Here is a 27797-nt window from a genome sequence, read left to right as displayed (position 1 = left end):
CGGCGGCGGTTTTGACAGCCTCTGCGGCCGCAGAGCTGCTGCTGGTTCATCTGGCTGCGCTGGTTCTCTGGTTGAAGGACCAGGCTCCAGAGTGTGGATGTCAGGGATGTGACATTCAAGTTGTTGAATTTCAGCTTAGTTTGACTGTATTTTGTTTTCTTAAGCGCCGGTTCTTCTGACATGTTTGCAAGTTTATCTTATAGGTTAACGGCTGACACACACTGAACAACGTAACACATAACGTAAACAACGTAACAAATAAACACATCTAAGCTTTGTTATTGGTTGTAATGTACATGGATACATTTGAATGGTGTGACAATGTCCTATTTGGTTGGATTAAAATGTACATATTCTTCCTGTTATGTCTGCCTGCTGTATTTTAAGTGACCTGCTCCATCGAAATCAGTCGCATTGATCCGAAGACACATTAGTTGCATACACTGTTGGAAAGAGGAGATTCCTAGCTTTCTAATGATATCAGGATTGTTTTTGTAGGCTACTATATTAAGCAAAAATATGTCACATTATATAATGACTGTCACCGAGTCATCATTTTGAGAAAAAGGCCTTTAAAGTTTCCTCTTCTCTGGATCGATCTGATTGATTATTAGCGGAGCAAATGATCAAAGTAGTACGGAGGGAAGATATTTTCGTTTGGATTACTGGTCTGGGGAAGCTCGCGAGTGTGTGCGTGTATACGTGTGTGTGTGTTTGTGTATTTTTGCGTTTGTTTCCCGGGGAAAACTCTCAGGAGAAACACCGGCTGTTGTTATGCTTGCTGTGACATCAAGTTACTCCGTTCTCCGCTTGTAATTATGCCGTTAAGCTTCAAAGCTGTATTTATCATCTGAATTTGCCGAAACTAGTTTAATATTCTGAAAGCCAAGACTTTGTTTATTTGAAATCAGATGAAAACAAACTGTAACGGACCCTGCGGTGTTATCTATGATTACTATGCCTTACATTCATACTGTCAGCGGAGGGAGGGGAAGCGGCACTGTGGAAGAGCAGAGTGGCGAGTGAGAGGCAAGCTGTGTTCTTCCCTTTACAAGCTTCAAAAATGCCTGTAGCTACTGAGATTGAATATAACAATCAAAAATAACAAAATATACACAGCTAGATCAGATGGCGTTCTTTTTAGATGCGACTTTAGAGTAGAGGGGAATTATTGAAACGGGATGTGTACAGTGTTCCGCGGCATCCGCTGCTGCGAAAATGTGGGGCAGGGCCGTAAAGTGGGGGGCCAATGGCCCCCTGGCCCCCCCGCTTCCGGCGCCCTTGGCTACAACTACAACAAGATGAACATATTTGACCGTGATTTAATTGTAATACACGTTTCAAAATGATGCCGAAGTAACAACATTCTGATACCGGTTAGTAAAAACCATGAATTAATGCTTTGACAAGTCTGCAGGCGAAAAACCCTTTTAAAATGCGTGCTTTCTAAATGGAGCTTGGCTAAGCTAACGTTATATATGCTCCGACCGTCCACACTCACAACAACGGCCTATACAGACATAAATAAACCAGCGACTGTATTCGCCATGACACAGGCAGTCTGTGGTTTGTACTTGTTTAACTTTTGTATAGTTTCTGAACAGATATGAAGAGCTGTGAGCTCTGAGTGCTAAGAGCTAACGGCTGTGTTTTTTGGGGCGCTCATTGAAGATGACGTCACGTCTCCGCCTACACTGCGTTACTATAGTAACTACCCCAGTTCCTATTCCTAAACTGTAATGGAAGCGCAGCATTAAAGTGAGCCGGGCCTAATAATATGGGGGTTATTCCCTATCTTTATTCAAGAGCATATAATAAGGCCTAACCAAACCGAGCGAGGCCGAGCGAGGCCTGCAGTGGAACCGCGCCATAACTACAATCACATGTAATACTTTTCTGACAGCGTTTGAATGCACACAAACAGACAGAGCATGAATCAATACAATCATACATACCTGTCATTTAAATGTGCAATTTTAAAGTGAACACAATTATTGTTACTGTGGAAGACAGTCAACTCTGTGTGAGGGCAGGTGGAGTTTTATCAGGAAGGGAAGGACTGAGATGAGTGGAAAAAGTGAACAAATGATTGTGATGATGAAGGATGTGAGTAGAAACAGATAGTGTGTGAGAAAAGAGAAATGAGAAACAGGAGTGTGGCTGTGAGCTCAGCTGAGAGCCCGTAATGAAGCCGAGCAGCTGCAGAGGAGGGGCCATCACTGACGGGTGGTGACACACACACACACACACACACACACACACACACACACACACACACACACACACACACACACACACACACACACACACACACACACACACACACACACACACACACACACACACACACACACACACACACACACACACACACACACGAGATTTAAACAAAACCATGATAGACAGGCCGTGCAGTTGAGGAGCAGAGTTCATTGTCAGGACTGAATTCATTGCAGGTTGTGCATTCTGCCTTTCCTGCCTGCAGTGAACATTGCACATGTAATTTCCCTGTCCGAGACTGACGTTTTTAAAAATCATTATGCCTTCTTAATTGTATTTGTGAGTTGTCTTCCTACAAGTAGTGTATTCGATGCAAATGAGTGGGTGCAAAAATCATAAACTACAGTATCTAGTTTTCCATTACACAGTTGCCATTATTTGAGTTTTGCTTTCAGATATTCATGTCTTTTTTGAATAACTTATTTTGGATATTTCAATATGGTGACAAGGCAAACAAGTTTCCTCTGTCTTTTTTAATCCAATGTTTAACGAGGTACACGCTCCACCTGCGTTAATGGAAATACTTGTATTCACAGAAATGTGTCTCAGAGGCTAACTGAGATACAGAGTGAAACTAATAAATATATTAAAATACATTTGCAGACAGGGCCTGACAATGAAGTAAAATAAGGATAAAGTGTGTTTTGCTACTACTTAAAGCCAAAGGAAAGAATGAAAACAGTCCTTGTTCATAAAAGCTATCCGTGGTATATTTCAATACAATCATTTAATGTGGTTTGATTAATTGTTAAAAGAAAAAAAGCACAGGAGGATTATAATAACTGCATGAGCACATTTTGGGGATGTTCCATAGTCAGGGTTTAAAAATGGAAGCTGCATTACGTAAAAGTAACAGCAGGTGGCAGCAAATCACTACATTTCTATATTTCCCAGTATGTGTAAATACAGTGATGTGCATTTTTTTTTTTTTTAGTGAAGACAGCAAGGTTTATCATAAGAGACCAGGTTATCTCTTGATAAACATTAAAGATGATCAGCGTTGTATTCTTAACTTTGTGAAACATATATCATTGGTCAACACAAAGATATGGTTAGATAAAATTGTTTATTTAACAATTATTAATCAATAAAAATAAAATAAAATGTTACAAAAAATCTTTACAAATCATGGCTCCACTTTAATCTTATCCTGACATAGAAAAATACAAAAGGCACTGTGCATTAGAGTCTGCTGCATATAGAAAACATTTTGAACAAAATATAGTCTACCACTCAGATTTACAACATGTTATTATTAATAACCCCCCTTCAAAAAACAAACACCTCATCCATCTCGAGATGAGAATTTCCCATGTCAATGTCCGGCCAGCGCAGACTCGCTGCTAATAGGAGTATTTTTTAAGAAACATGACTGAAAAAACAAACAACTGATTAGTCTAAAGACAAAGCAATAAAGCTTGTAAGTGTACTGGAGTGTAAGAAGAAACTAAATACAGTTCAAAGACACAAAACACAATAAGGGATGTGTGGATGTGCATATGAGGAGAGTTACTGTACCACAAACTTTTCAACCAATAAGCAATCAGTTAACCCAGAAACTTCAAGTCCCTGAACACCACACAGGTATGAGATATGTTGGTTTATTAAACCTCTGGTTGAATATTAAGGAAACTATGGATTCACATGTATTCTCGGGATCCATTTTTAGGTTGTGCCAAAACAGTGTTCTTCAGCATACACTGAGAGGGGGGTATTAAATGTCAAACTGGGGCAGACAAACCAAAACACTGAAATGTGACTTGTTAAATAAACACATGAAAGATTCCTTAGAGTGAGGGGAAGTAGAACTGCAAGAAATAGTAAAAAGTGGCTTCTTTGTGACACATTCTCTACAAACCAAACCCTCCAATCATTATTCTCTGTACCTTATGGTGCTATGTACTGTGCAAATTCACTTTTCATTTAAAGCTTTTAGTAGTTTTTACCAAAACAGCAACTTTTAAGGATACATGCCATTCTTTTACAATCTCTTTGGCATCCAGCTTCAAGTCCTGCTTTCTGTCGGGAGGAGTCACACTTTGGAGCAGTCGTAGTGCAGAACATTTCCTCTGGGCTTCCAGTCTCTGAATCATACAAGTCCATTGATGATTGTCTTCTAAAATCATAAGAAGCCATGCTCGTCCAGTCCTTTAGGAGTGATGGGGTTCCACTTTGCAGTCTTCTTTGTGGTGGAATAGCCTGCAGGACAACAAACAAACACTGAATTAATGCCAGAATCTACAAAAAGGGAGAAAAGCTACGCACTTTGTATAAATGGTAGTGGTAAAATTATATGTATTAATGTACTATATTCTTTCATTAAGCCAACACCAGGAAAGGCCCACGACACTAACACTGTTTATTTCTTATTTATGCAAGTTAACATGTTTGCATCTTCCAGAAAATGCAAGTTAACACATTTTGTTTTTGTATTTTATTAGTTGCAAATAGTAATAAAAGTATATCTATGCTTAAGCTATTTGCTGATGCAAATACAAATAAAAATAATTTAACCGTGTAATCCCTTCCCCTACTTCTTTAGTTTTTTTGTGTGAGCATTGTCTTGGTAAATATATAATAAAATCCATATGAGAATAAAGGTTCAAAAGGATGACAAAAACAAAAGAAACGATATACCTGCTCCCTAAATATCTTCATCAGCCATAAAGGTGGAGCATTCATAAACAGCATGAGTAACATGACTCATGGTACCTGAGTCTCTGCTCCTGGAGCTCTCAGCAGACTGAGGCTCGGGCAGGGGGAGTCTCCCCTCAGCGTCACTCTCCCCTGACGACGTGTGCTCCTCCGCCTTCACGTGCACGGCAGTCTTCTTGTGGTATTTGGCTCGGTAGGTGTCCGTCATACAGCTGTCCACGGTGAAGTAGGTGGTGGGCAGAGCCATGTCGGTCACACTGGGGAAGTCCGTACCGTCATCGTGCCCGGGCTTCGGACTCGGGAACCTCTCCTCGCTCTCGCTGGCCGATAACTCGTTCCTGTCCTGATCTGATGACCCCGACTTGGAGCTAGCATCTGACGAGAGCCGGTACTCCGCAGGAGTCTCAATCCACCTCCGCAGGGTGGTGTGTGAGAGCGCAGACGAGCCGTTTCTAGGCTCTCGTATCGGCAGCTCCGGCGGGTGGGAGTAACCGCTGCCAAAGTTCTTGGGGGGTAAAGGTGGGGGGTAGTGGTGTGCGAAAGGTTCCGAGTGGGCGACAGTGTCTTCTTGTTCAGAGAAAGGTCCGGCGAGGTCGTCTGAGCTGTTCCACTCGGAGCTGCTCGTCTTGGCTAAGTACCGAGGCCCTGGGCTCACGGGACTGCTGTCCACGTTCTCCTCGTGCTCGCTGTCCACACCGTTGACCTTCTCGAAGATCCCTGGAGTGTATCTGAAGGCTCCTCTTCTGTTCCAGAGCAGAAACACAAACCACAATCAGAACCAGGTTTAGTTTCAAGTAGGCAAGTTACATAAACACAATAAGTTGGAAGGACCCAGCATGGCATACTTTGAGACACTGACCAGTGAAAAAACGTTTTATTCTTGCACTTAATATATATATATTAAAACCCTCTCAATGTCTATTTTCAAAGAACTTCCATACCCCCTCAAAAAGACAAACTTTCAAGTATTTTAAGGAATAGTTAAAACCATGTTTTTACTATATTTTTCTCACCTTTGTATTGGTTGTTCAGAGAGACTGTCTGTATCTTGTAGATCTGGAGATTGTCTTCCGTTCTCACCTGGAGAAAAATAAATCCATGAGCATTTTATATGACAACATTTGTAAAGTCATGGTCATCACACTAGCAGTCAGAAAATATCACATCTGTCTTGGATTTCTATTCGAACACAGCTACAGTATTTTCCCTGTGTCTCTGCAGCATGTTATCTAACCGAGGTCATGGTGAGAGGAAGCATCAAAGCAGCGAGCACCCTCGGGTCCCCAGTGACTGATACAGCTAAAGAACGGGGCCCTCAGAGGCGGAGTGGGGTCGTTTCGCCGCCCCTGTTAGAAGCACTAATGAAACAGTAAGGACTCTGAATGAACTCCAGCAGGTTCACAAACTCATGGAAGCAAGGAGATCTCCCAATGTGGTGTCAATATGCGCTGCAATATTTGGAGATTATAGCACGTGTTTATAGACAGGTGCGGGCTGGTTTGGAGCTTAGCCACGTTAGCAGGGTGGGTGTGATTTACAAGAGACAGACAACAGCTGAGTAACAGGACGAGGAAGAGAGTGGGCACCATCTGCGATGTGTCAGCAGACCCTCCTCTCCCCCCCCCCCCCCCCGTGCTCTCTCAAAGCATTAGCGGATAAATCCTTTGTGCTGGCATGCAATTACGCCGGGGTCAGACTGCAGACTCCAGATCCCCTACCCAACACTGTTGCATGTTTAAACCGCTAAGTCCATGTGGCAATTCACAATTTGATGACGTTGATCTGCAATGTTGGCAAGCAACGGCAACAATATCTTCTCGCAAAACGGGGGAAAAAAGATGCAGTTTACAATGCTTTCTCTCTCTGAGATCCCCTCATCTTTACGGTCACTGTTGCCAGGAGAAAGCTTGAAGGCGAAAGCAGCTGGAAACAAAAAAAGGGCAACAAGGCTGTGTTGTCGTCGCTGTCCGTCCGCTGTGGTTAAAATCAAAAGAGTTTTTGGAAAACAGCTATCAAATAATTGCTGAAGACCACCAGACTTATCCCACAGACAAGAGTGTTGATCTCCTGAGCTCACCATGGCATGTGTCTGTTTTCTTCTAAATAAAAACATTTGTATATACACAATTTAAATATTTTTTCAACAGTACAGTGTTTAATTGTACATGCTGCTTTATCTTTGTCTATGTTACATGCATCTGGCATTTTAACTGCACCATTATATCACTTCAACCTCCTTATTTCTTTGTGTTTTCTACGTTGCCCGGCACTAGCTTGTGTGCATATAAAAATAAAACCTTTATTTATAATCCCATTTGAATTGTATGTCAATTCTTCAGGTTCAGGGTCTGGCTAGTCTCCAGAAAACATTCACTTCGGTGGAGTTCTGGGATCATGGCCTACTGCACTGCATGGATTAAGCTGTAGCTCAGTGGCATTCAATGCACCATCCCAAACTGGTGTACAGTAACATTGCTCCTGGTATTTCCATGTTAACTGGAAAGCATGAAGTCAAGTTGCTAAAAAGGGTTAAAGAACATGATGCTGTCTAACATGCATACAGTACACCTTTCTGCAGTCTGCTGTTTTCCACTAAAAGGACATTTAACTAAGGGAGTGATCCAACATGCCATCTGCCCGAGTGTGAAACTCCCAGAGAAAATAGAAACATGTCCTCAATACAAATCAAGACATGCAAAACTGTTCTGACAGCCCTTTGAAGTTTTGTTGATAATAAACTAAAAACTAATTTCACGTTTTTGGGGCTGATTTGAAGTTCTGCTGTCTGGGGTTCTTCAAATTCCTGAACATCAGTCGGACTCGCATGCATATTTGCAGTTCAGCTTTTCATTAGACCCAAACTATGTGGGGAGGGGAAATAAAAACTGTATCTGTCCGTGGCCTAACTCCAAAAAGTCATCGCATGTAATTTTTACAAATCATTTAGCATAGCCTTTGTTTATGGGCCAAGAGGAAGATTAAGCCACAATGAAAATATGAACTCATTCTATGGCATTTACACATTACTGCTGAGGAGCATTACATCCTCAACACATTAACTAATAGACACAGTCACTCCAGACAATGTGAATTTAAATACCAGAGTAACACTTGGGTCACCAGGAGAATAATACAAAAAAAAGGATAAGATGCACTGGGGGAAAAATTATAAATAAATCAAATAAGTTATTACAAAAATACCAGTTGAAAATACTGAAATAAACGCATCTCACAGGAGGACCATTAAATATGTTGTAAACCTCAAAACTTTTCACCATCTCTAAATATATTAATTGTGTTTCTAATTCTCATGGTTGTTCTCCCAGTCCATCATTTTTTTTTTTGTACAAGTTCCTTACATTTGAATTTATGAAGTTATCATCTTTAGTCCAATTTCCTGTCATTTGTAAAAAAGTGGGAATTTTTCTTTTGGATCATTGAGGGAAATCTGAAAATATTTGACAGCTCTTACTGTGTTTTTTTCCCAGAAGCTAACTCTACCAGTATCTTGAAGTTACTTGTTTGTACCTACTGTGAATTTAGGGATTCCTAAAATATATAATTGTATTTTACCACGTGTATTATTTCCAATGTTTTGAGTTAGGTATTTCAAGCACGATTGTATAAGGTTTCTCATGTATATTTTCCATAATAGCTTCTCAATTAAGTTTCTATGTCTCAAAAAGTTCTTAAGGACCCAATCAGGACAAGTTGAGAAAATGAGTTACTGTCAACATACAGTACTGTATCGCAGGTTGAAGCGTTCCCATGACTTGACAGCAGCGACCTTTCACGCTGTTTTAGACAAAATGCTACACTGTGTGAATTTCGGTATAAAGCAACGGGATGAGATTTATCCACGACACAAACAGGTTGAAGGAGAAAAAAGCAGGCCCCCAAACATGGACATTAGGTCAAAATGAGCGAGCCTGCTGTGGTCCAAATGTCAAGTCCCCACTCCCCGCCTACATGTGTCTGAGCTTCAGGAAGGATTTGGGACTTCAATAGACTGCAGTTCAGGCCAGACTGCAGCTGAACTCAGGCCAAAGAGCCTCAGCACACATGAACTGCAGCTTGTCAATACAGTTTGCAGACAGCAGGGTGAAAATATCCCAAACTGATGTTAAACTGAGAAGAACTCATAGATCAGAGATTGTTAGCCAAGTTAACAATTCAAACATTAGTCAAGTTAATGCAAACTAACTCAAGATACAGCTGTAGATACTTTTCAAATACATAAATAAGTCATGTTACGAATAAGAAGAGGTAAGTGATTTAGTGGTTTAGTGTATGATGGCTGTCATGTCCCCTTAAAGGCACTAGGGGGCAAACAAACGGCGTGAGTAAATGAAAAGCTTTAGTCAACTAATCAATTAACAGAACAATAATGTACCTTACAGAGATATCAGAAAATGCTGTTTTCAGTCTATTCCATATAAAAGGTTTGATGCTTTTCTCAGTTGTATATCATATAAAAGTAAATATGTTTGGGTTTTGAATAAAACAAAGTATTGAACAACATATTTGTGAAAATGGGATGCACATTTTTAACTATGTTGGTACATATTTAGACCAAGCCATTGCTCTAGAAAATTATCTGCAATACATTTATATTCTAAATAGTATTTATTTGCAGGCCTGCACAAATGTCACATTGTCTACATACACATTTGTACAGAATGTAGGTTTGAGCATTTCATTAGAAACATACATTTAACTCGATGAATGTGAATACAAAGATATTGCAGCAGTGTGGATTCTTTTGCACAAATAACTTTGCATGTGCTCACAGCATTTAACGCTGTCAATTTCTGCTTGTTTTCCCAACTCACTGCACTTGTGTAAAAGCTATTTTCAACTGTGTATAAAACTGAAGGCAGACCCAACTGTAGCTGCTGTTTATGCAGCACTGCAGAACTCTTTGGGACCTTGAAATAACTGCAGTGCTACTAAATGGCATTTCATTGCCTCATGTTTGAATACCACCTTCTGACAGGCCCAGTCGTGGCATTTTCTGCCCGGCCGGGCACAGCTGGGCGGCCCCTGCAAACTCACTCATCTCCCCTTCTACTCAGGAATAACTCAGTGTTCTCCTGCTGAGGGAATTAGTGAGGCATTCTTCAAGATATTTGTTCGTTTTCCTTCCTTTTCTCTATGATATCTCAAGCACGATGAGCAGGATGCAAAATGTGAAGTGTGCCGAGGCGACAGACCGCCTTGCGCTATTCAAGTAATTTAATCTCCCTCCATCCTGTCTGTAGGATACAAATCATCTTTTTTGCAACTGCACAACATGACTCATTTTAGGCTTATCATGCTTTATTTTTACAGGCTTTTTTCTTTAACAGTAGTGGTTTCCAAACTCATAGAAGAGCAGTTATTCATTCTGATAAAGAAGCTTTTTTTTATTCACTGCAGTTAACAATGAACATGTTTTCCCTCCCTTGTATTTACATTACGTCTGTGGGAACAAAGGTCCAGCTTTTTATCTCCATGCCTAACTTTTAAAAAGGGTTTGCTTAGCAATAAAGGAGACTGCCACATTTAATTGAAAAAGGCGATTCTTTCCAGTTTTTCTACCCGGCTTGATACTTCTGTTAAGCTCATGTACGTTTCTCTGTGTGCTGCATGACATAAACTTTACTCAGGATAAAAAAGGTCAAGGCGAGGAAGCAGAACACACGTATTTCCATACAGTACCCCTTCAATCAGGCGGTGACCTTACAGTACTGATGGCACAATAAATCACGGAAATTGCTCAGTGCCATCTTAATGTTTCAGTTCCTTACGCAGAGGGGAACTTTTCTTTAATGTCAGGGCCTCTGTGAAACATTGACACTTTCATCCGTGGCTTATTCCCACAGAGTAACAAAGAATATTTATTTGTTCCTTAGCGACACATATCCAATGCCTAAATATAAACACATCTCAACCACCTGCTGATGAGCCGAAGTGGCTGAAATGAAGTTATGTGCAGAAGTATGAAATTATTCAAAGTGTAAGAGTTACTTACCAGTGGAAAATGAAGAGTGCAATATGTCAGCTATCAATTCATCACTTCTTCTCTGAGGGAAGTGATCCCTAAAAAACAAAATTAATTAAATTATTCATGCCCAGTGGACTGAAGATATTCTAGAGTTTGATCTTTCACCAACCATTTAAAAAGGACTAAGTTAAATACATGCAGCAAAAAAGGAGGACTAAACCTCCATGACCTCAGCCTGAATATATGTTTTAAGTGCTATACTTTCTATCTACTGTTAAGTGCATAAAGATGAATGAAAACGTCATGCCATATTATACACAATAAAGTAACAAATGTATACAAGTTTTAGGCTTTAATCCAAGTCTCTGACCATATGTAACCATATGTTGATACAAAGATTATCAAAGCAGCACTTTAGAGTCAAGAGATAGGTTTGAATAACTCACCAGGAGTTAAGGGAGCGAGTTTTTCTGCAGGACTTTTCTGCTATTCTGGATCAAACAATCACTACAAAGCCAAGGAGTGACAGCGCGGCATAATAAGGCCGGCACATCTGCCCTGTGTGCATTTATGTTAAATGGGCCTTGCTATTCTTAGAAGAGTGTGTTTGTATTGTTTAATCATTTAAAAATGGCAGCACTTTTGAGATGCACTTCCTTAAATGAGTCTGGCATGGGATGACGAAGATGCAGCAACAATTGTGTAATAGTCATCTTTGTGTCATTCTTTGCAGAGTAGTAGTAGTAGAACCTTTATTTATCCAGGAAAATCAATTAAGAACAAATTCTTATTTACAATGATGACCTGACAGGAGGCAAAGGCTTCCTGAGGGGATGGGGTTTGAGAGTGTACTCAGCTGAGCTCAGACTACATTAGTACAGAGCGCTCTGGAGGCGAAACACAATCTGTATTATCATGTAAAAAATGTAAATATTCACCACTGATTGTTGTTATAAATGTGTTTTATTTTCCATCTGATGTGCCATTAAGTATGGCAATTGTTTTCTAGATGAATTGAACATTGAATCACGTATTTGGGAAGTCCAAAACCAAAACATATGAACCGTTTGGTCTATAATCTAAAGATATTTACTGCTGATATGATATACTGATGAAGAGGGCTATTCTTATAATGTTCTTAACTTTACTTACCGTTAAAGATACATTTATAATCCAAATATTTCTCCAGCTCTACCTCTTTGTTTACTTTCCATTCTTGTCAAAAGTGCTGCATTTCTTGTATAAAATGTGCTAAACAGAAAAGGTTTATGAATATGTACCTGGTCAGGTGCAGTTCAGGGATGGGCCTCAGGTCTTTCGAGGACAGGGTCTCCACCACAGGGGAGTCCAGGTTAGCGGAGCCGTTGCTGAGTCTGTCGCTGCTCTCGTATCCAGACTCGGTCCTCTGCATCTTCCAGTTGTCACTCCGCACCTTCAGAGCTCCCGAGCCCTTCGACCTGTCCTTGTCGCTGTAGCCCCCCCGCCCCTCTGAGTCCAGCGAGCTGCGGCTGCCCCCCGTCTCGTGCCTCTGCTCGTCCTCGTAGATGGTCATCAGGCTCTTGGGTTTGCGTTCCTCTCGGCCTCCCCACGTAAAGTCTCTGTCTCTGTCTCGCTCCCTCTCTCGCTCTAGGTCTCGCTCCCTCTCTCGCTCTAGGTCTCGCTCTCGGGTAGGGGACTGACTGCTGGGTCTCCTGCGGGGGCTGTGCTGCCTCCTCTCCTGATTTACTGCATTACCCCCTCTCAAAACACTGTCAACATTCAGCGCCTCTCTCATGGGCTTCCAGGGCCGGCTGGGCCTGCTCCGGTTTGTCCCGGCGCTTCCGGGACGTTCCCTGGATTCCTGGCTGCTGTCCGAGTCGTATCCGTTGGAGACCGGTTCCACCCTCCGACTGTGGTGACTGCTGGTGAAACTGGGAACACTGGGCAGCACCTGGACCCTGGAGGTAGAGCGGACGGGCTCCTGTGAGGGGCGTACTCCAAGGTGGGGGGTGCGTTCAGTACGAGTGGGACCCTTCCCCTGGCTGCTGTACAGACGGGTGTCCACGTGCTGCCTGAAGCCGTTCTCAGGGGGGGACACGGAGCGGGAGTACGTCCTGTCTGGAGCTGGGTCTGGTTTGAAAAAACAGAAGATTGATAAGAGCCTGAACAATACATTAATAGATACTATATAACAATACATGTTTTACATTAATGATTCAACAATATGTCGTTTCAAACGTTTTTTCTTGCATTTTTATGACTTTTGGAATTCAATGTCTTTTAATACTAGTAAAGATCTGTAGGAACCATGCCTGAATATGATCATAACGCATTCAAAAACGAATTATAATGATAGCCCCTATGGAAATTATAATACACTATAATCCTTGTAATAAAAAAGTGTCATTGAGTGACAAGCAATTATGAAGTATTATGATTGACCTTATGTGGCGTAATACAATTATTATTGTTATCAAGCATTATTCATATTTCTGAATGCTTTCAACTTTCATTTTAAAGTTGTATAAGTGTGTTTATTATGCAATAAAGTCATTGAAAGTGTCAGTGTTGGCATCGACAATGTAATCGTATCGTCATATTTGCCCTGCTGAAACTGATAACAAAAGACAGCGTAATGAATAACACTTTCACTGACACCTCAACACAGTGCTAAAGCCTGGTGCATGCTGGGAGAAAAGTGTTTGTGTGGGGAGGAATGACGACAACAGGGTTCCTGACATTAATGCCTGCAGATGACAGAGAGGTGTGAATTACAGCTGACAGGAGTCCATTCTCCTCTCTGGTGTCTACAATGCCAGCTCACACATATCCATGCATATACACACGATAAAGAAAGCACGTGTGTGTTCATTGTGACATGTCTGCACATGATCCTGTGTTATGGATGTGCGTCTGCTGTTCCAAGGACACTTCCAGCCATAATAGCCACTTTCAGAATATATAGGCAGACATCCTTCCTGGGAACAAGTTCATTAATGTCAAGCTTCACACACACACACACACACACACACACACACACACACACCACACACACACACACACACACACACAAAACAACACAAACACACACACCACACACACACACACACACACACACACACACACACACACACACACACACACACACACACACACACACACACACACACACACACACACACACACACACACACACACACACACACACACAGCTCAACAATTGTCTGCATAATGAATATTTTCATATACATTACAATCTTGATTGTTTATGCGGTGAATAATTCAAAGTAACAAGGTTAGTAATTGATATGCAGATGATCATGTTGTTGGTGAAGTAAACCTAAATCTTCTAAATGAAATCAAAAAAGGTAATTCTGATTAATTATGCAAGGTAAATGCATTTGATGTAACTTGAAACCAACACTGCTTATACTAGTGTTAACATCATCATCTAAATAAATTGGAAAATGTGATGCGTGGTAATGCTTGAATGTTATACTACATATACCTGCCACTTTTTGGAAAGAGATATAGTTATATTGCTTCAGATTTTGCTGACTGGGAGCCAGAGTTAAATCACTTCACACATTGCCCTCTCTCTCTTTCTGCTCAGATATATCAAACCGAGGTGTTTTCAGGACTTTCTGAAGTGTTGTCAACAAAACACAGGACTGTGGATCATCTTTAATCAAGTCTTCATCAATCCAGACAGAAATCATTCATCAAATCCCGGGGGTTATCCAATATGAGCAGAAAGGGTGCTCAAGCTGTTCTTGAGTGTGTTTTTTCAGAAGACTTCTTAGCAAAATGCTAGCCTGTGAACGAGTCCCCGCTGCTGTATATTTATTCTACTTACATTAACTATAGTGTCACCTCCAGCATCGCCATTCATCACGCCAACAACACTAGCCTCTTTTAGCAGACTGCATTCAATCATAAAAGGGACTTGAGCTCGCTGCTAACACAGGCTGCTGCTGTTGACATGCTGGATTTGGGAGCGTGTGACAATTGTGCTCCATAATCCCTTCACTGATACTTCATTGAAAGCAGTGATGTACTAAAAGAGTATTCAAAGGGTACACCAATCAGCCTGCCCATTACAATGTATGGGGTAGAAGGGAGATACAAAGTGTGGCAGGAACATGTTAGTTTAGTTAAACTAACACTAATGAATGCAGTGTTTATATGTTTGTAAATGTCCATGTAGAGTAAAGTGAGGAGGACCAATGGCTGTGAATATGATAGAGGGATGAATGCAGGCTCAAACAGACGTCACCACTTAATCCCCTTTCTGACACATTGCTCCCGAACCGACGGTTACATAAGGGCTGGGGAAGTGCAGGCTAACCATGATGTGTATGTTTATGCGCTGTATTGCATGTGCACACTGACCTCTGTAGCGTGACTCCGGCTTCCGCTGGCCGCTCCTCTCAGCCTCTCTTCTGGACGGATGCATCCCACGCACCTCCGCTGCTCTCTGGGCAACTTCTCGAGAAATCTCTTTGATGCGACCTTTAGGATCGTTTGTGCCAATTTTGACTGTAAAAGAAAAGAAAAGGAAAGTTGTCAGGAATCACTGCGCTCTTATGGAGGAACAGACAACCTGACTCTCTGCTGAATTAGGAAGGGATTTTCACAACTGCAGACTCCATTACATCTATGTATATCTCATACAGTGTACATATCATATTTATTGTCATTTTCCTTGTAATTGTTTTCCCAATCTATTTGTCCCTGGTATTCCCAATGCACTGAGCACAGGGTATATGCAGGAATCCTGAAGTCAAATGTAATACCTTTTAAGACCCTATCCATACAATTTAAGACCTCATCGCCACTTCGAGTTCTAACCGGTTACATTGGCGACACACTTTACCTCACATTGACTATATACACAGTATTGATTGTCCTTCCTCCTTATCTTCCAACCATTTGGACGCAGACTTGCATTTCCCCATAACGATGTTGCTTAACAACCGGCGTAAACGGACCTTCGCGCGCTATCAAGCAGTGAGCGCGCGATGTCCTGTTCAGATGACGTCAAATCCAACGGGATGCCATAAATAAACTACACAGAATCACACTACACACCTACGCAATGATTACATTCAGGCAGACTGTAGAATACAACTTCTTTGGACCATTTATATACTTATTGAAAACAAGCTACAAAATGTAATACCTTGGAAAATGCCATTTAATACTTTTTAGTAGCCTTCATTTTCGCTAAATTGATTTATCAACTTGTAATACTTTTTAAGACCCCGCGGACCCCCTGGAGAAGTTGCAGGGAGTGTAGACAGAAGAAATCTCAACATCATTTTGCTGAAATGTAAATGTGACATTTTCTGCCAGGGAGGGAAAGACATCTCCATGCTGAGGATTTTTGCTCTGTCTTTGACAGATTGCTTTTAATGATTAGTCATGAAACTAGAAAACATGATCGTACTGTGTGTCAGATTTCAGCAGGAATATAATAAGAACATAATACCAGGAGTTGTTTTGAGATACACTTCAAAGAAACTCGGTAGAAGACCTTAGATATCTGGCTGGTGGAAATTAAAGAACATATCAAATGTATGGGAGAATAAGGTCCCTTAAAGCTTTAATTACAAGTCAAATATGATCACATTTATTTATTTTACCAGTAGTATTATAAATATATATTGTATGATTAAATTGTACCAAACTTTATATCCAAAATTAATAAACAGAGCAGTCCATCCTGCCAATTAAGTTGTTGCATCAAATGTTAAAATAATCTTCTTCACCTGAATTCAGCACGCATTTTAAACATCAATGCTGCAGTTGATCATGTTTGTAGAATGGTGTGATGCCACAGAAAGCGTTCATGAATTGTAAAATTCAAGCATTTTTCAAAGTAAATCAAAAAATAAAGCACTTGAAAACTCAATATTCCATAATATCAAAGGAAAAGCAATTGTACTCATTTGATTCGCTCCTACTTCTTAACAATCTCTCCTTAATTCACACTCTTGTCCTTACTTGCACTTGAGTGCAGCCCTTTGTGACCCCCAACCCTACCGAGGGTCTCTAATCCCCTCTGTATTACTAACACGGCCAGATTTAGTTTTACAGCGAAGACATTTAATGATCTTGTCCAAATCTTTCCTTGACCCCACTCTCTGTGATTGAAAGAAATTAGAAATTAAGCAGTTTTTAAGGAGTCAATTTCATTTTTTGTAAAGACTTAAATTAAAGGACTTTTGCTGTTTGTTCATCCACATCCTAGGTAAGAAAACTCTCTCTCTTTGCCTTTTGAAATGTTTCCTCTCTTACCTCCCCGACCCACGCTGTTCTGAGCGCTGCCCCGGCTGAAGGTGGAGGTGGTCTTCTGTTTGAAGGAGTCCTGCCCCAGCAGAGCCAGGTTCTCTTTGGTGAGGTCCAGCTTCTTAGGAGCTACATCTGGAGATTCCAAGCCTGCAGAGGACAAAAATAAGAACATTTTTTTTAATTCAAACTGAGGTCATACATGCAGTATTATCTTTTTTCAAGAAACAAAAAGCCATGTTACTTGAATCATATGATAAATAGAGCAAAATGCACCACTAACATATTTAAATTTAAAAATCCACACAGCGTTGTGCTTTGTTTTTGCGGGATGATCCAGTTTGGGTGCTCCGTCAGCTCTAAAGAGCGAAGAGTTTGGACCTGGGGCTCGGCCAATCGGGGAGTTGGAGGAGGATCTCTAAAAGGGATCAAAAGCTGCCCAACCAAACAAATCCCGGGATATATAATCCAAATGTTCAGCTGCTCTCATCAACACATTTTCATTACTTCAAGGCCACTAATATATCAGGGATTTTACACGTTGTCCTGAAAAGAGTTGTTTTTTGGTATCTCTGATTTTTAACTCCATTTAAATCTGTTTTAAAATGAAAGGAATTTTCTATTTAAATTGATTGATTGATTGATTCAATGTGTACTCAGAGGAATACATTACCAGCCGGGCAATAATTCTACTCAATGTGAAAACGTCCTTTCTATTTAAATTTCCATATTCATGTATTTTTCCTTTTGTTGTTTGTCTGTTCGAAATAAAGATTGAAATGAAATGAAACACACTCCAGTTGGGTGGTAAGAGGAACATTTTATTGTCTCCAAATCCTCTACTATTCTTACGATTAAATACTAAAAGGAGAGTGCACGCCTCAGCTTCATATTGATGGCTGTTTACAGCATGGCACAATAATTAAATAGGTCACTTGGGAGGGGTTTTGGGTCAGTGGACGCAAAGAGAAACACTCAACAGCAATAATAACAGAGAAAAGTGCTTCAATAAAGATATGATTTCATTTCCTTAAAACAGGCTACTACAGCTAGAGTCAAATTCAAGCTATTTTCAATAAATTCCAGACTGACAAAGCCATTATTTTCAAATCAAAATGTTAACTATGTATGCCATCAAGATTATAAAAAGCTTACTAAATGTATGTGACCCAAAGTAATCAAAGATGATTCACACTCTGCATATAGCCTTTATTAGGCTCCTTATTTCAGCCAAAACTGACACATGTTAAGTAGTTTATGTAAAATAAATCCAGACTTAAGGTTTACCTTGCAAGTCTCCGTTGACGGGGGTCTTGTAGGGGGGCTGGCTGCTGTTTGGTCTCGAGGTATCGTCTGTGGGGATCGCACTCCCGTCGGGGTTGGCGTAAAACAGAAGGAGAGGCTGGAAGTGACCTTTGATACATTTGCTGACCACATCTTTCCACCTGGAGCCGATCTACAGCAAGACACAAAGGAAAGGTGTTCAATGCATCTGTATATGTGAGAAAAGAAAAGTGAGAAAGAAAACTCCTTTGTTTCCAAGATCCGCCTTCCTTTTTTTATTGAAAAAAGGGTTTAAAATGTTGGATTCTTGTAATGGAAAGTCAAGCTGCCATGGTCAAATTCATTTCATACAGATTGTTCCTAGAATATCTGGCTTCATTTTACAAAGAGGTTTCAACGAGGTTTTGTTGTGTAAAAGATCTGATGCGAGTCACTTTAAATGATTACAACCCGAACGCAGCTTTTTTTGGAATCAACTTTATCTTCAAATAACAGAAAATGATGTGACTAAAATTAATGTATTCATGTATGTGTAACACACTGAAACCAAATCAAGCCATTAGCCCAACTGTGTGAGGTGCGTGTCCGACACAGAGGCAGGCTGCAGGCGAACAGATGCTTCTGTGTGGGGAAAAAAAGAGTTGAGGTAAAGAAGAACTAATGCAAGGCAAACAAAAACACACACAAAGGAATGTTGCAAAGACATTCATAAATGAGAAAAAAAAACAAAACAACTGTGGATGTAGGGCAATGTAACTAAATCAATGTTTTTTCCCCCAATTACGATTTTGGCATCAATCGACTGTAAAACAAGATAATATAAGTTGGAGTTTTGCTTTGGCAGTGCACTAAAACCTATTTGTTCCAATTAATTTTAATATATTTTGTTAAATATTGAACCCTATATTATATATGAATGTTTAGAAGAGTTCAGTATGTTGTGGAAGTACACAGTCACAGAAATGCTGCAGGTTTAAACTCAGGTACAGATTTGGCAGCACCAAGCGCTGTAGCTCCTCCACCTCAGTGGTGTGGGGTGAGGGGGGGCTGCACACGCAGCACAAGCTGCTGATGGATTGACACGGAGCCAGCCAGCCGCTGCACCACTGTCCCCGAGAAAATGAAAGGATGTAAAAAAACAAGGCATGCTCATATGCGCACACCATGAAAACACAGCCAACATTTAGAGAATTAGGGGCATGAAAGGGTATGTGGCCTATAAAGTAAACAATAACAACAGACAAACACACACACACACACTTGCACACAAACCTAAACCATGCAACTCAGCACTCTCACTGACCCCTCAACTTTAACTGGTGAAGGGACCCGTACAAAAATCTTTACAGGTTAAGCTCCACTACTGCAGTACTTTGTGATGATAGAGTTTGGGAACTGCAGTAGAAATGAGGAGGGGGGGGGCTCATAAAGGCTCATCAACCCAGAGGCTATGAAGGGCAATCGATGAAGCCTTTATTGATCGATAAAGATGAGACTGAGCTTTGCTACTCTTTGCTGCTGGTGGCAAAAAAGACTTTGATAAGTACTGAGATGTCCACATTTTGAACTGTAGCCCGTTTGTACAGTAGTAACCTGCGAAGATTGAACTAAAATCATGAAGAAAAAACTGTCCTTGTATATGTTGTCGATCTGTTAGAGGTGTTGACATTCAAATTCAACATTCAAAATGTTTTTGTTTTTTTAATGTCTATTGATAGTTTCCATGTGTTGCTGTTTAGCAATCTTAAAACCCTATACATCTCCCAAAATGAATCTACTATTTTGGGAGTAATCGATGACTAAAATGCATCATTTTAGGATTCATTTAAAAGCCATAATTGTGTTGTTGTGGTAATAAATGTTGCTCACAATTTGGATGTGTTCCATAATGCAACAAATATTCACTTTACAATCAAGCAAAAGAAAATAACTAATTCCCCATATCAAGACAAGCTGTATGCTTTGGCATGGATTCTTCCTATGAACTAATTTAGTTAATCGACAAAATATTTAATAAAGAGGGCACCCAGATCTTACCTCTTTCACCGTAGCGTCATCGAAGAAGACCCATTTGGAAGACTTGGTGTGGAAGGCGAAGGCACAGTAGTGGCGGCTGGAGTAGCAGATCATCCCCACCAGCAGCAGCTCGCCCTTTTTGGCATGCTCATCCGTCACCCTGTAGAAGAGCTACACACACACACACACCACACACACACACCACACACACACACACACACACACACACACACACACACACACACACACACACACACACACACACACACCACACACACACACACACACACTACACACACACACACACACACACACACACACACACACACACACACACACACACACACACACACACACACACACACACACACACACACACACACACACACACACACACACACACACACACCACACACACACACACACACACACACACACAACACACACACACACACACACACCACACACACACACACACACACACACTACACACACACACACACACACACACACACACACACACACACACACACACACACACCACACACACACACACACACACACACACACACACACACACACACACACACACACACACACACACACACACACACAGCAATTACTCAGCGGCCTCAGCACTACAGTAAGTGTGCAGGCAGTGAGTGATGTTGATGGGGGGGGGATAAGTTACTCCATCTGTTTATAGATTAGGTCTGAGGGAATGAACCGCCATTGATTCAACAATCAGGACGAATCAGGAGCCGCTTTAAATCAGAGCCTTCACTGCACGTGATATCTGAACTAATTCTACACAGTAGAATGGGAAAATATGAAGGTTTAAGGTCATGATTATCATGGTTAATATTACAAATAAATAAATACACAATAAAATCATCAAATATGTTTGAAATGTCATACAGAGTGGAATCACTTTAACCTTCATTTTTTGAAGAAACAATTGTATTGCATCATATAATTTAAAAAAGATAAATCCTAAGGTCACCTACATAAATAAATTATAAATATAAAAATCAGCAACATAGCCTGAATCTTTTTTTTCCTAAACAATGTGTATTTAAAAAAAATCAGGATACATTTTCGTACTTCTCTAGAATGTTAGAGAGCTACATAGATCCCTCGTCCTTAATCTGAGGATATCCATTATTATCCCAATAATGGAAATGCACCGAAATAAACTTATTTTGATTGTTTTTATTGCAATAAAATCCTGTACACAGTGTTCTTATTTTTATGGTCAAACGGCTGTTATAAAGAGTTGTTTTCTTTCTTCTTTGCACAAATATCAGCAAGAACATAACAAGCCATTTCTCCCGCCCATGTTTCCTGCACAGCCCGTTCTCTGTCTGCCTCTCACACAACACATTTCAAAGCAAACTAATGGGGGGGGGCTCCCTGTAACACCCAATAAAGTCACATGAAACACTCTTTAATGAATTAAGGTCTTTGTGGCACAGTAGTGGGAGGTGTGTGTGTGTGTGTGTGTGTGTGTGTGTGTGTGTGTGTGTGTGTGTGTGTGTGTGTGTGTGTGTGTGTGTGTGTGTGTGTGTGTGTGTGTGTGTGTGTGTGTGTGTGTGTGTGTACACACATTATGGTATGTTGGTATGCTTGGAAATGCGTGAGCTGTCAAATAAACGCTTTGAATGAAGGAGTTGTGTAATGTGTGGAGCGTTTGAGTAATGATTGATGTGTTTGCTTGTTGTCCAACACAGTGTCCTCATGTGAACAGGCTACCGAGGAATAATAAAAAGTACATTTTTCAAATACATATTTCATTTATTACCTAATGTGATTGTATGGACAGAAAGGGAGTTACACTGTGTGCATACTTTTGATTAAACATGTATGAAATATAAACCACTAAAGCAGCATTGAACATGTTATTTTTCCATCTCGGTGATGGCGTGTTCAGCCCACATGTTCCCTCAGACAGGCGTGCGCACACACACACACACTCAGGAAACCAGAGAATTGAGGGAGGGGCTTTCTGACCAAGGCCAGCAGTGGCTTGTTGATCGCGGCGCCGGCCAACTGGGCATTGGGCGTTGACTGCTTACGCAACGGGCCGACTTACAGAGGAATAAATCCCCACTTTATTTCCCACATATGTTCCAGTGCACCAAAATAAACTGATCCTAAAAACAGCATAAATGGCAGCTGTGTGAAAAAAACAAAGTCCAAAACGATACTGTCAAACTGAATGATGTCTGGAGAGAGTTACTTAATATTTGTTAGATATTGAATTACTTATTCTCATAAAGGCAAATGAAATATTCTAGTTTTGTGTTAATATCCATGCTGGAAATCCAGAAACTATTGGGCAAAAAATACTAGAAAGAAGATATAAAACAAAAATCTAAAATGATTTTTTTGTCAATCATTTCACAGAATTATTTTTTAGTTTGTCTCTCTTGTATTTTTTATTTTATTTTTCGCAATTAGTTTAATTGTTTTGTTGTTTTTATGTATTAAAATGTAGTTGTTGTTATATTCTACACATAAAACCTATTTGTTGTTCTTTCTTGTTATTGTTTTCTCTTTTTTTTCCAATTTCTTTTTATTTGGGCTTTATGATTTAGCTCTGACTTGCTGACATTCTAATATGTTGTTACTTGTTTTTCTAACTACTTCCACTATGCAGTGTCTACAAATATTCAAATGCATAAATCACAAAGTGTCAAATGTAAATGAAATGTTGGTTAAAGTGGACTCACCGCAGAGAGACTGAGATGAGGCCCCAGCGATCGGACCACCTCCTCTGTGAGGTCGGACTGATCCGAGTCCCAGACGAAGCCGATAGTGACGATCTCCGGAGAGTTCATGAGGACGCTTCTGATCCGAATCTTCTGCCCACAGTTGCTCTAGAGAACAAGGAAGAAGATGACAGTTTTACTCAAAAGCAACTTCACCAAATGATCAAGTAAGAAATGAATATCAAAAACAAAATGTTGGAGAACACTCCTTCAAATCATAAAGAAACTGAATTGCTAAAAGTTTCGGCAAGACATTTGTTACTCTATGAAGAAATGTGAAAAATTGCCATGTTTCAATCCAAATGATACGCACATTTTATCAACATTTCGCATAAGTCTGCAAAAGCAAATAGGATAAATGCTTTATTCTATCCGTTGCAGTTATTAGGAGTTTGTTCATTGAGAAAAGCAGTAGGTGGAAAACTAGAGATATCCCGATCCGATTTTCAAAAGATCGGAAGAAAAAAAATCGGGGATCGGGATTTTTTTTTTTTTTATAAAATATTTGTATTATTTTATTGAATGTTACAAACCAAAAAGGACCATGTTCACGTCTTAAAGTCATCCTGAGGACTTAGTTTTGGTTTAAAATGACACAACATCATGTATGTGTTGCTTTCTTTGGGCTTGTTTTCAGACCTGGTTGCTTATTCCTTTCAAATCTGGCAACAGAGTGGGCGCAGTGTCTAATAGTAGCAGTAAGCTAACGAGAGGCTACGTTCAGCTGGTGACTCGGGAGTCGGGACAGAGAAAATGTCAGGAGTTTGGAAGTATTATAAAATTGAAAGCGAAGGCAGTGTAACAGCCAGATGCAATGTTTGCAAGAAGGAGGTTCCGCGTGGTGGAAAGAACAGAGCTACGTTCAACACGACCAATCTAACACGCCGCCTGAGAAACAAACACCAACAACACGAGGAGTCCACAGCGGCCAACCGACACTTTCAGAGACTTTTAAAAGGAAAGAGAAACTGCCCCAGAACAGTGAAAAGGCCAAAAGAATAACAGCCAAGATAGCTGAATTCATCGCGTTGGAAGACCAGCCGTTATCTGTTACCTTTTTTTTCTCTTAATGCATTGCATAAAGATCGGATCGGGAAAAATCGGTATCGGCAGATTGTCAAAATCAAATGATCGGAATCGGATCGGGAGCAAAAAAAGGTGATCGGGACATCCCTATGGAAAACCATTATATTTTTACAAAAGAAGATACAAATCAAGATGACTGAATTAAAAGAGCTCCGGTGGAAGGTCCAACAGTGAAAATAATGAAGAAAATTGCATTTAAATATAACATTTGTTTCATCATGTATAAAAGTAAGGTAGGTTATTTAATATAAGTGTGGAACAATGAGGAGAATATTTTCCGTCTCATCTGGGGAGCAGAAGCTTCATGTATCTCATATTTCATCCACTGAACCTGTTGACATTCAGCTTTTAACCATACAACAACTTTTGACCACTGCCAAGAGGAAAGACTTTTCTGTGATACTTCACAATAGATCTCATGCGCTTTGTATGAACACTTTCCAGAGGACACTTACTGGACAGTTACGGAGGTCCCCTATCGTACTTGCTGCTCGTAACAGTTCCCCAAAAGACTCGTGTGGCTGAAGAGTCTGTTGACTGAGAGAGATGAGAAGCATTGTCAGCAAGAAAAGGAGACAAATAGAGACAAATAAAGATAAAGGTATGTGGAGCAAAAGACTACGATGTGTGAGATGTCAGGTAAAAGGTATATTAATGGCCATGTTATAGATGTGCAGAGAGAGAAATGAGCTGGATGGATGAACACGAGGAAGCCGGGAAAGTTTCACAAAGCCTCACCAGAGTGCAGTGGTGGAGACATAATGCACCAGCTCTGTAAACGGCAGTGGGTCGGAGGACGCCCCGCAGCTACGGCACACAGACTGCAGAGGAGACAGAGTCAGAGGAAAAAGGTGGTAAGTTACAGGGAAAAAAAGAAACACAGGTGTGATTTCAGGGCTAATTATCAAGTCAGCATGCTATTCTAAAAAATAGTTGTATCAGAAATACTCACAGAAAGAAAAAATACCCAAAACTGTGGAAAGAGATTCTGACCAATCGTGCTGCTTTCGATGATGATTTGCATTATCAGACAGACATTATCAAATGAATTCATCAATCTCCCCCTGACTATGCAATCCTCATTTCGGCCTTGTTAATATTGCAGGATTGGGCGCCCTGCACTGACTGTCCCCCGAGGGATTTAGTCCAAAGGCGTATTATCTGTTAGATTCAGATAGGACGGGTACAGGACAGGGACAGTCGGTGATGGGAATCACAGCCTCAGGACGGGGGGTGTGTGTGTGTGTGTGTGTGTGTGTGTTGTGAAGGAATTTATGTGAACACCATCTGTGATTTATCTGCTGCTGCTGCACCGTGGAATCTGACCAGAAACACCCTGTTTATTCCACCGGGGCGACCCAGTATCAAAACATGACGGATTGGATATCTACTGTCTCAGACAGTGATTCATGTACCTGTGTGTGTGTGTGTGTGTGTGTGTGTGTGTGTGTGTGTGTGTGTGTGTGTGTGTGTGTGTGTGTGTGTGTGTGTGTGTGTGTGTGTGTGTGTGTGTGTGTGTGTGTGTGTGTGTGTGGTGTGTGTGTGTGTGTGTTGGTTGCTTACTCCTAACATTGGCTAGCATGTCCACACCTTTCTGTACCATCTGAGCAAACAAACACTGTGTGCAATCAAGATAATTAACACCTCCTCACACAGCCTGATGTGACCCTTTTATTACGGATTGCATATCTACAACAGCGTTCAGAAACCATTTAACGTTAAATACAAATGGAAAATGATGGAGCCAGCGGAATATCTTGAGAACAAACTCAGCTTTTACAAGATTAGAGCCATAAAAGAAAAAAACAGATAAAATACAAAACAATACTTTTTTTTGTCGTACATTTATTTATTAGTTTTTTACCCATTATCGCCATATTACACCTTCATAAATATGTCCATGTGCAATTACATAATATTTCTCCTCACCTGCTCATAAAGTGTCATAGCAAACTTCTGATGTGTGATGCAAGACTTTGAGGTACAGGCATCCGTTTCCTCAGGCACAATGTGCAGGTGGATCCTCTCCAGGATGTTCTCCTGTAACACAAAAAACATCTATCAGAGATTGGGTTCAAATACAGCGACCTCTCTTTAAAAGCACCACATGCTAGGCTATTTGCTTTTCCAGAGAGCAAACCGGCAGTACAGTGGGACACATGTTGCAAAATCTGACATTTGAAAGGAAAACATATAGTGAGCAAGCTCTCCTCCATCATGGCTCACACCAGTTTCTATTTTTCTTGTGAGTTTATATTAAGGCTGCAAGGTTGGTCTGCAAACGATACAAAGGCACAACTTGACTGGCTGTTAATCTGACACTGGCTAAATCCATAAATTCATGCTGCTGCCAATACATTTCATGCTGAATGCTCAAGGGCAAAGATCTGCGCTCTTAGATGATAAAAGTTACTGTCAAGTTTATGTATCAGGGGACTTGGCAAATAAAGATAGAAAGTTGCTTTCTCTGCACCCAACTAAATGTCGGTTGTGAGTAATTTCTACTTTAGAAATCATGGCCATTTCTACTGATCATAATTCCATTGTTGAGGTATACTAAAATAGATTTATATTGTGCAATTTTCCAAAATCTCATTGGTTTCTCATACAGCATCTCTGTATAGTATGTGTATTCACTCTCTGTCCTACACGGCTTGTTGGAGCTCCTGCCCCCCCCTCCCTATGAGCCCCAGTGGCCGTCTGCGAGACAGCGAGACACAGCGAAACCAGCCCGAACACACACACACACCCGCAGCCTGGCTGGGAGTTTGTGTGTGTGCTCACACACCGACTCACAGCCTCGCCATGTCCCACCGGCGGAGCTGCAGCTGAGAAAAGATTGAGTGTGTGTGTGTGTGTGTGTGTGTGTGTGTGTGTGTGTGTGTGTGTGTGTGTGTGTGTGTGTGGTGTGTGTGTGTGTGTGTGTGTGTGTGTGTGAGTCCGCAGATTGGTCAATTTGGACCAATCCACAGACTTAACGTAACGGCTCCGCAGACATAACGTAACGGCTCCACGGATTGGTCCATTTTTACCAATCCACGGAGGGGTCGTCGTTACGTCACTTGATTCCCGGAAGAAAAAAATTGGAAAAAAAAACTCCAACGAGGCGTTCTGGGGCAGCACAGACAGGTCTTTTCTGTGTTAGAGTTTTACTCGCTACAGGGTGTACTTTGAGGGTTTTTGACTCTGCAGATAATAACCGGAAACGCATGACATGGGACCTTTAAGATGCATAGTATCTTAATTCTAACCCTGGTCCAACCTAGTGTCCACTTATAGTCAAATCTTCTCCACTTCTGCTCCAGAGACATTAGATTCTCAGTCTTGTTTAGCCATTGCTGTGTAATTGGACTTCCTGAGTGTGTAAACAATGATTGTGGGATAAAAGCAGGATACATCTGTAATGTTGTACGCAGAAAGGATCAAAAGAAGAAAAAAAAGAAACACAA

At 40.8% G+C, this 27797-nt stretch overlaps 1 protein-coding gene across 3 annotated transcripts in view; it reads right to left on the bottom strand.

Annotated features, from left to right (window-relative positions):
• Positions 1–3327: 3327 nt before the first annotated feature.
• LOC117555867 (inactive ubiquitin carboxyl-terminal hydrolase 53) overlaps positions 3328–27797 on the bottom strand; it is a 37438-nt gene continuing 12968 nt past the window's right edge. For all 3 annotated transcript variants that reach the window (XM_034231015.1, XM_034231089.1, XM_034230930.1), the window contains 13 exons: positions 26278–26388; positions 25087–25169; positions 24804–24885; positions 23224–23370; positions 20513–20662; positions 18479–18647; positions 17201–17341; positions 15293–15439; positions 12202–13030; positions 10949–11016; positions 5949–6015; positions 4993–5678; positions 3328–4479 (listed from right to left, as the gene is read on the bottom strand). In XM_034231015.1, coding sequence (XP_034086906.1) covers positions 4403–4479; positions 4993–5678; positions 5949–6015; positions 10949–11016; positions 12202–13030; positions 15293–15439; positions 17201–17341; positions 18479–18647; positions 20513–20662; positions 23224–23370; positions 24804–24885; positions 25087–25169; positions 26278–26388 — 2757 coding nt within the window. In that variant the 3' untranslated portion in view covers positions 3328–4402. The remainder of the gene's footprint in view (positions 4480–4992; positions 5679–5948; positions 6016–10948; positions 11017–12201; positions 13031–15292; positions 15440–17200; positions 17342–18478; positions 18648–20512; positions 20663–23223; positions 23371–24803; positions 24886–25086; positions 25170–26277; positions 26389–27797) is intronic.

The sequence above is a fragment of the Gymnodraco acuticeps genome, unplaced genomic scaffold (genome assembly GCF_902827175.1).
Source record: "Gymnodraco acuticeps unplaced genomic scaffold, fGymAcu1.1, whole genome shotgun sequence".
NCBI classification, from domain to species: Eukaryota; Metazoa; Chordata; class Actinopteri; order Perciformes; family Bathydraconidae; genus Gymnodraco; species Gymnodraco acuticeps.
Note: the sequence above shows the minus strand (reverse complement) of the source record. Positions and strands in the feature narration are given on the sequence as shown.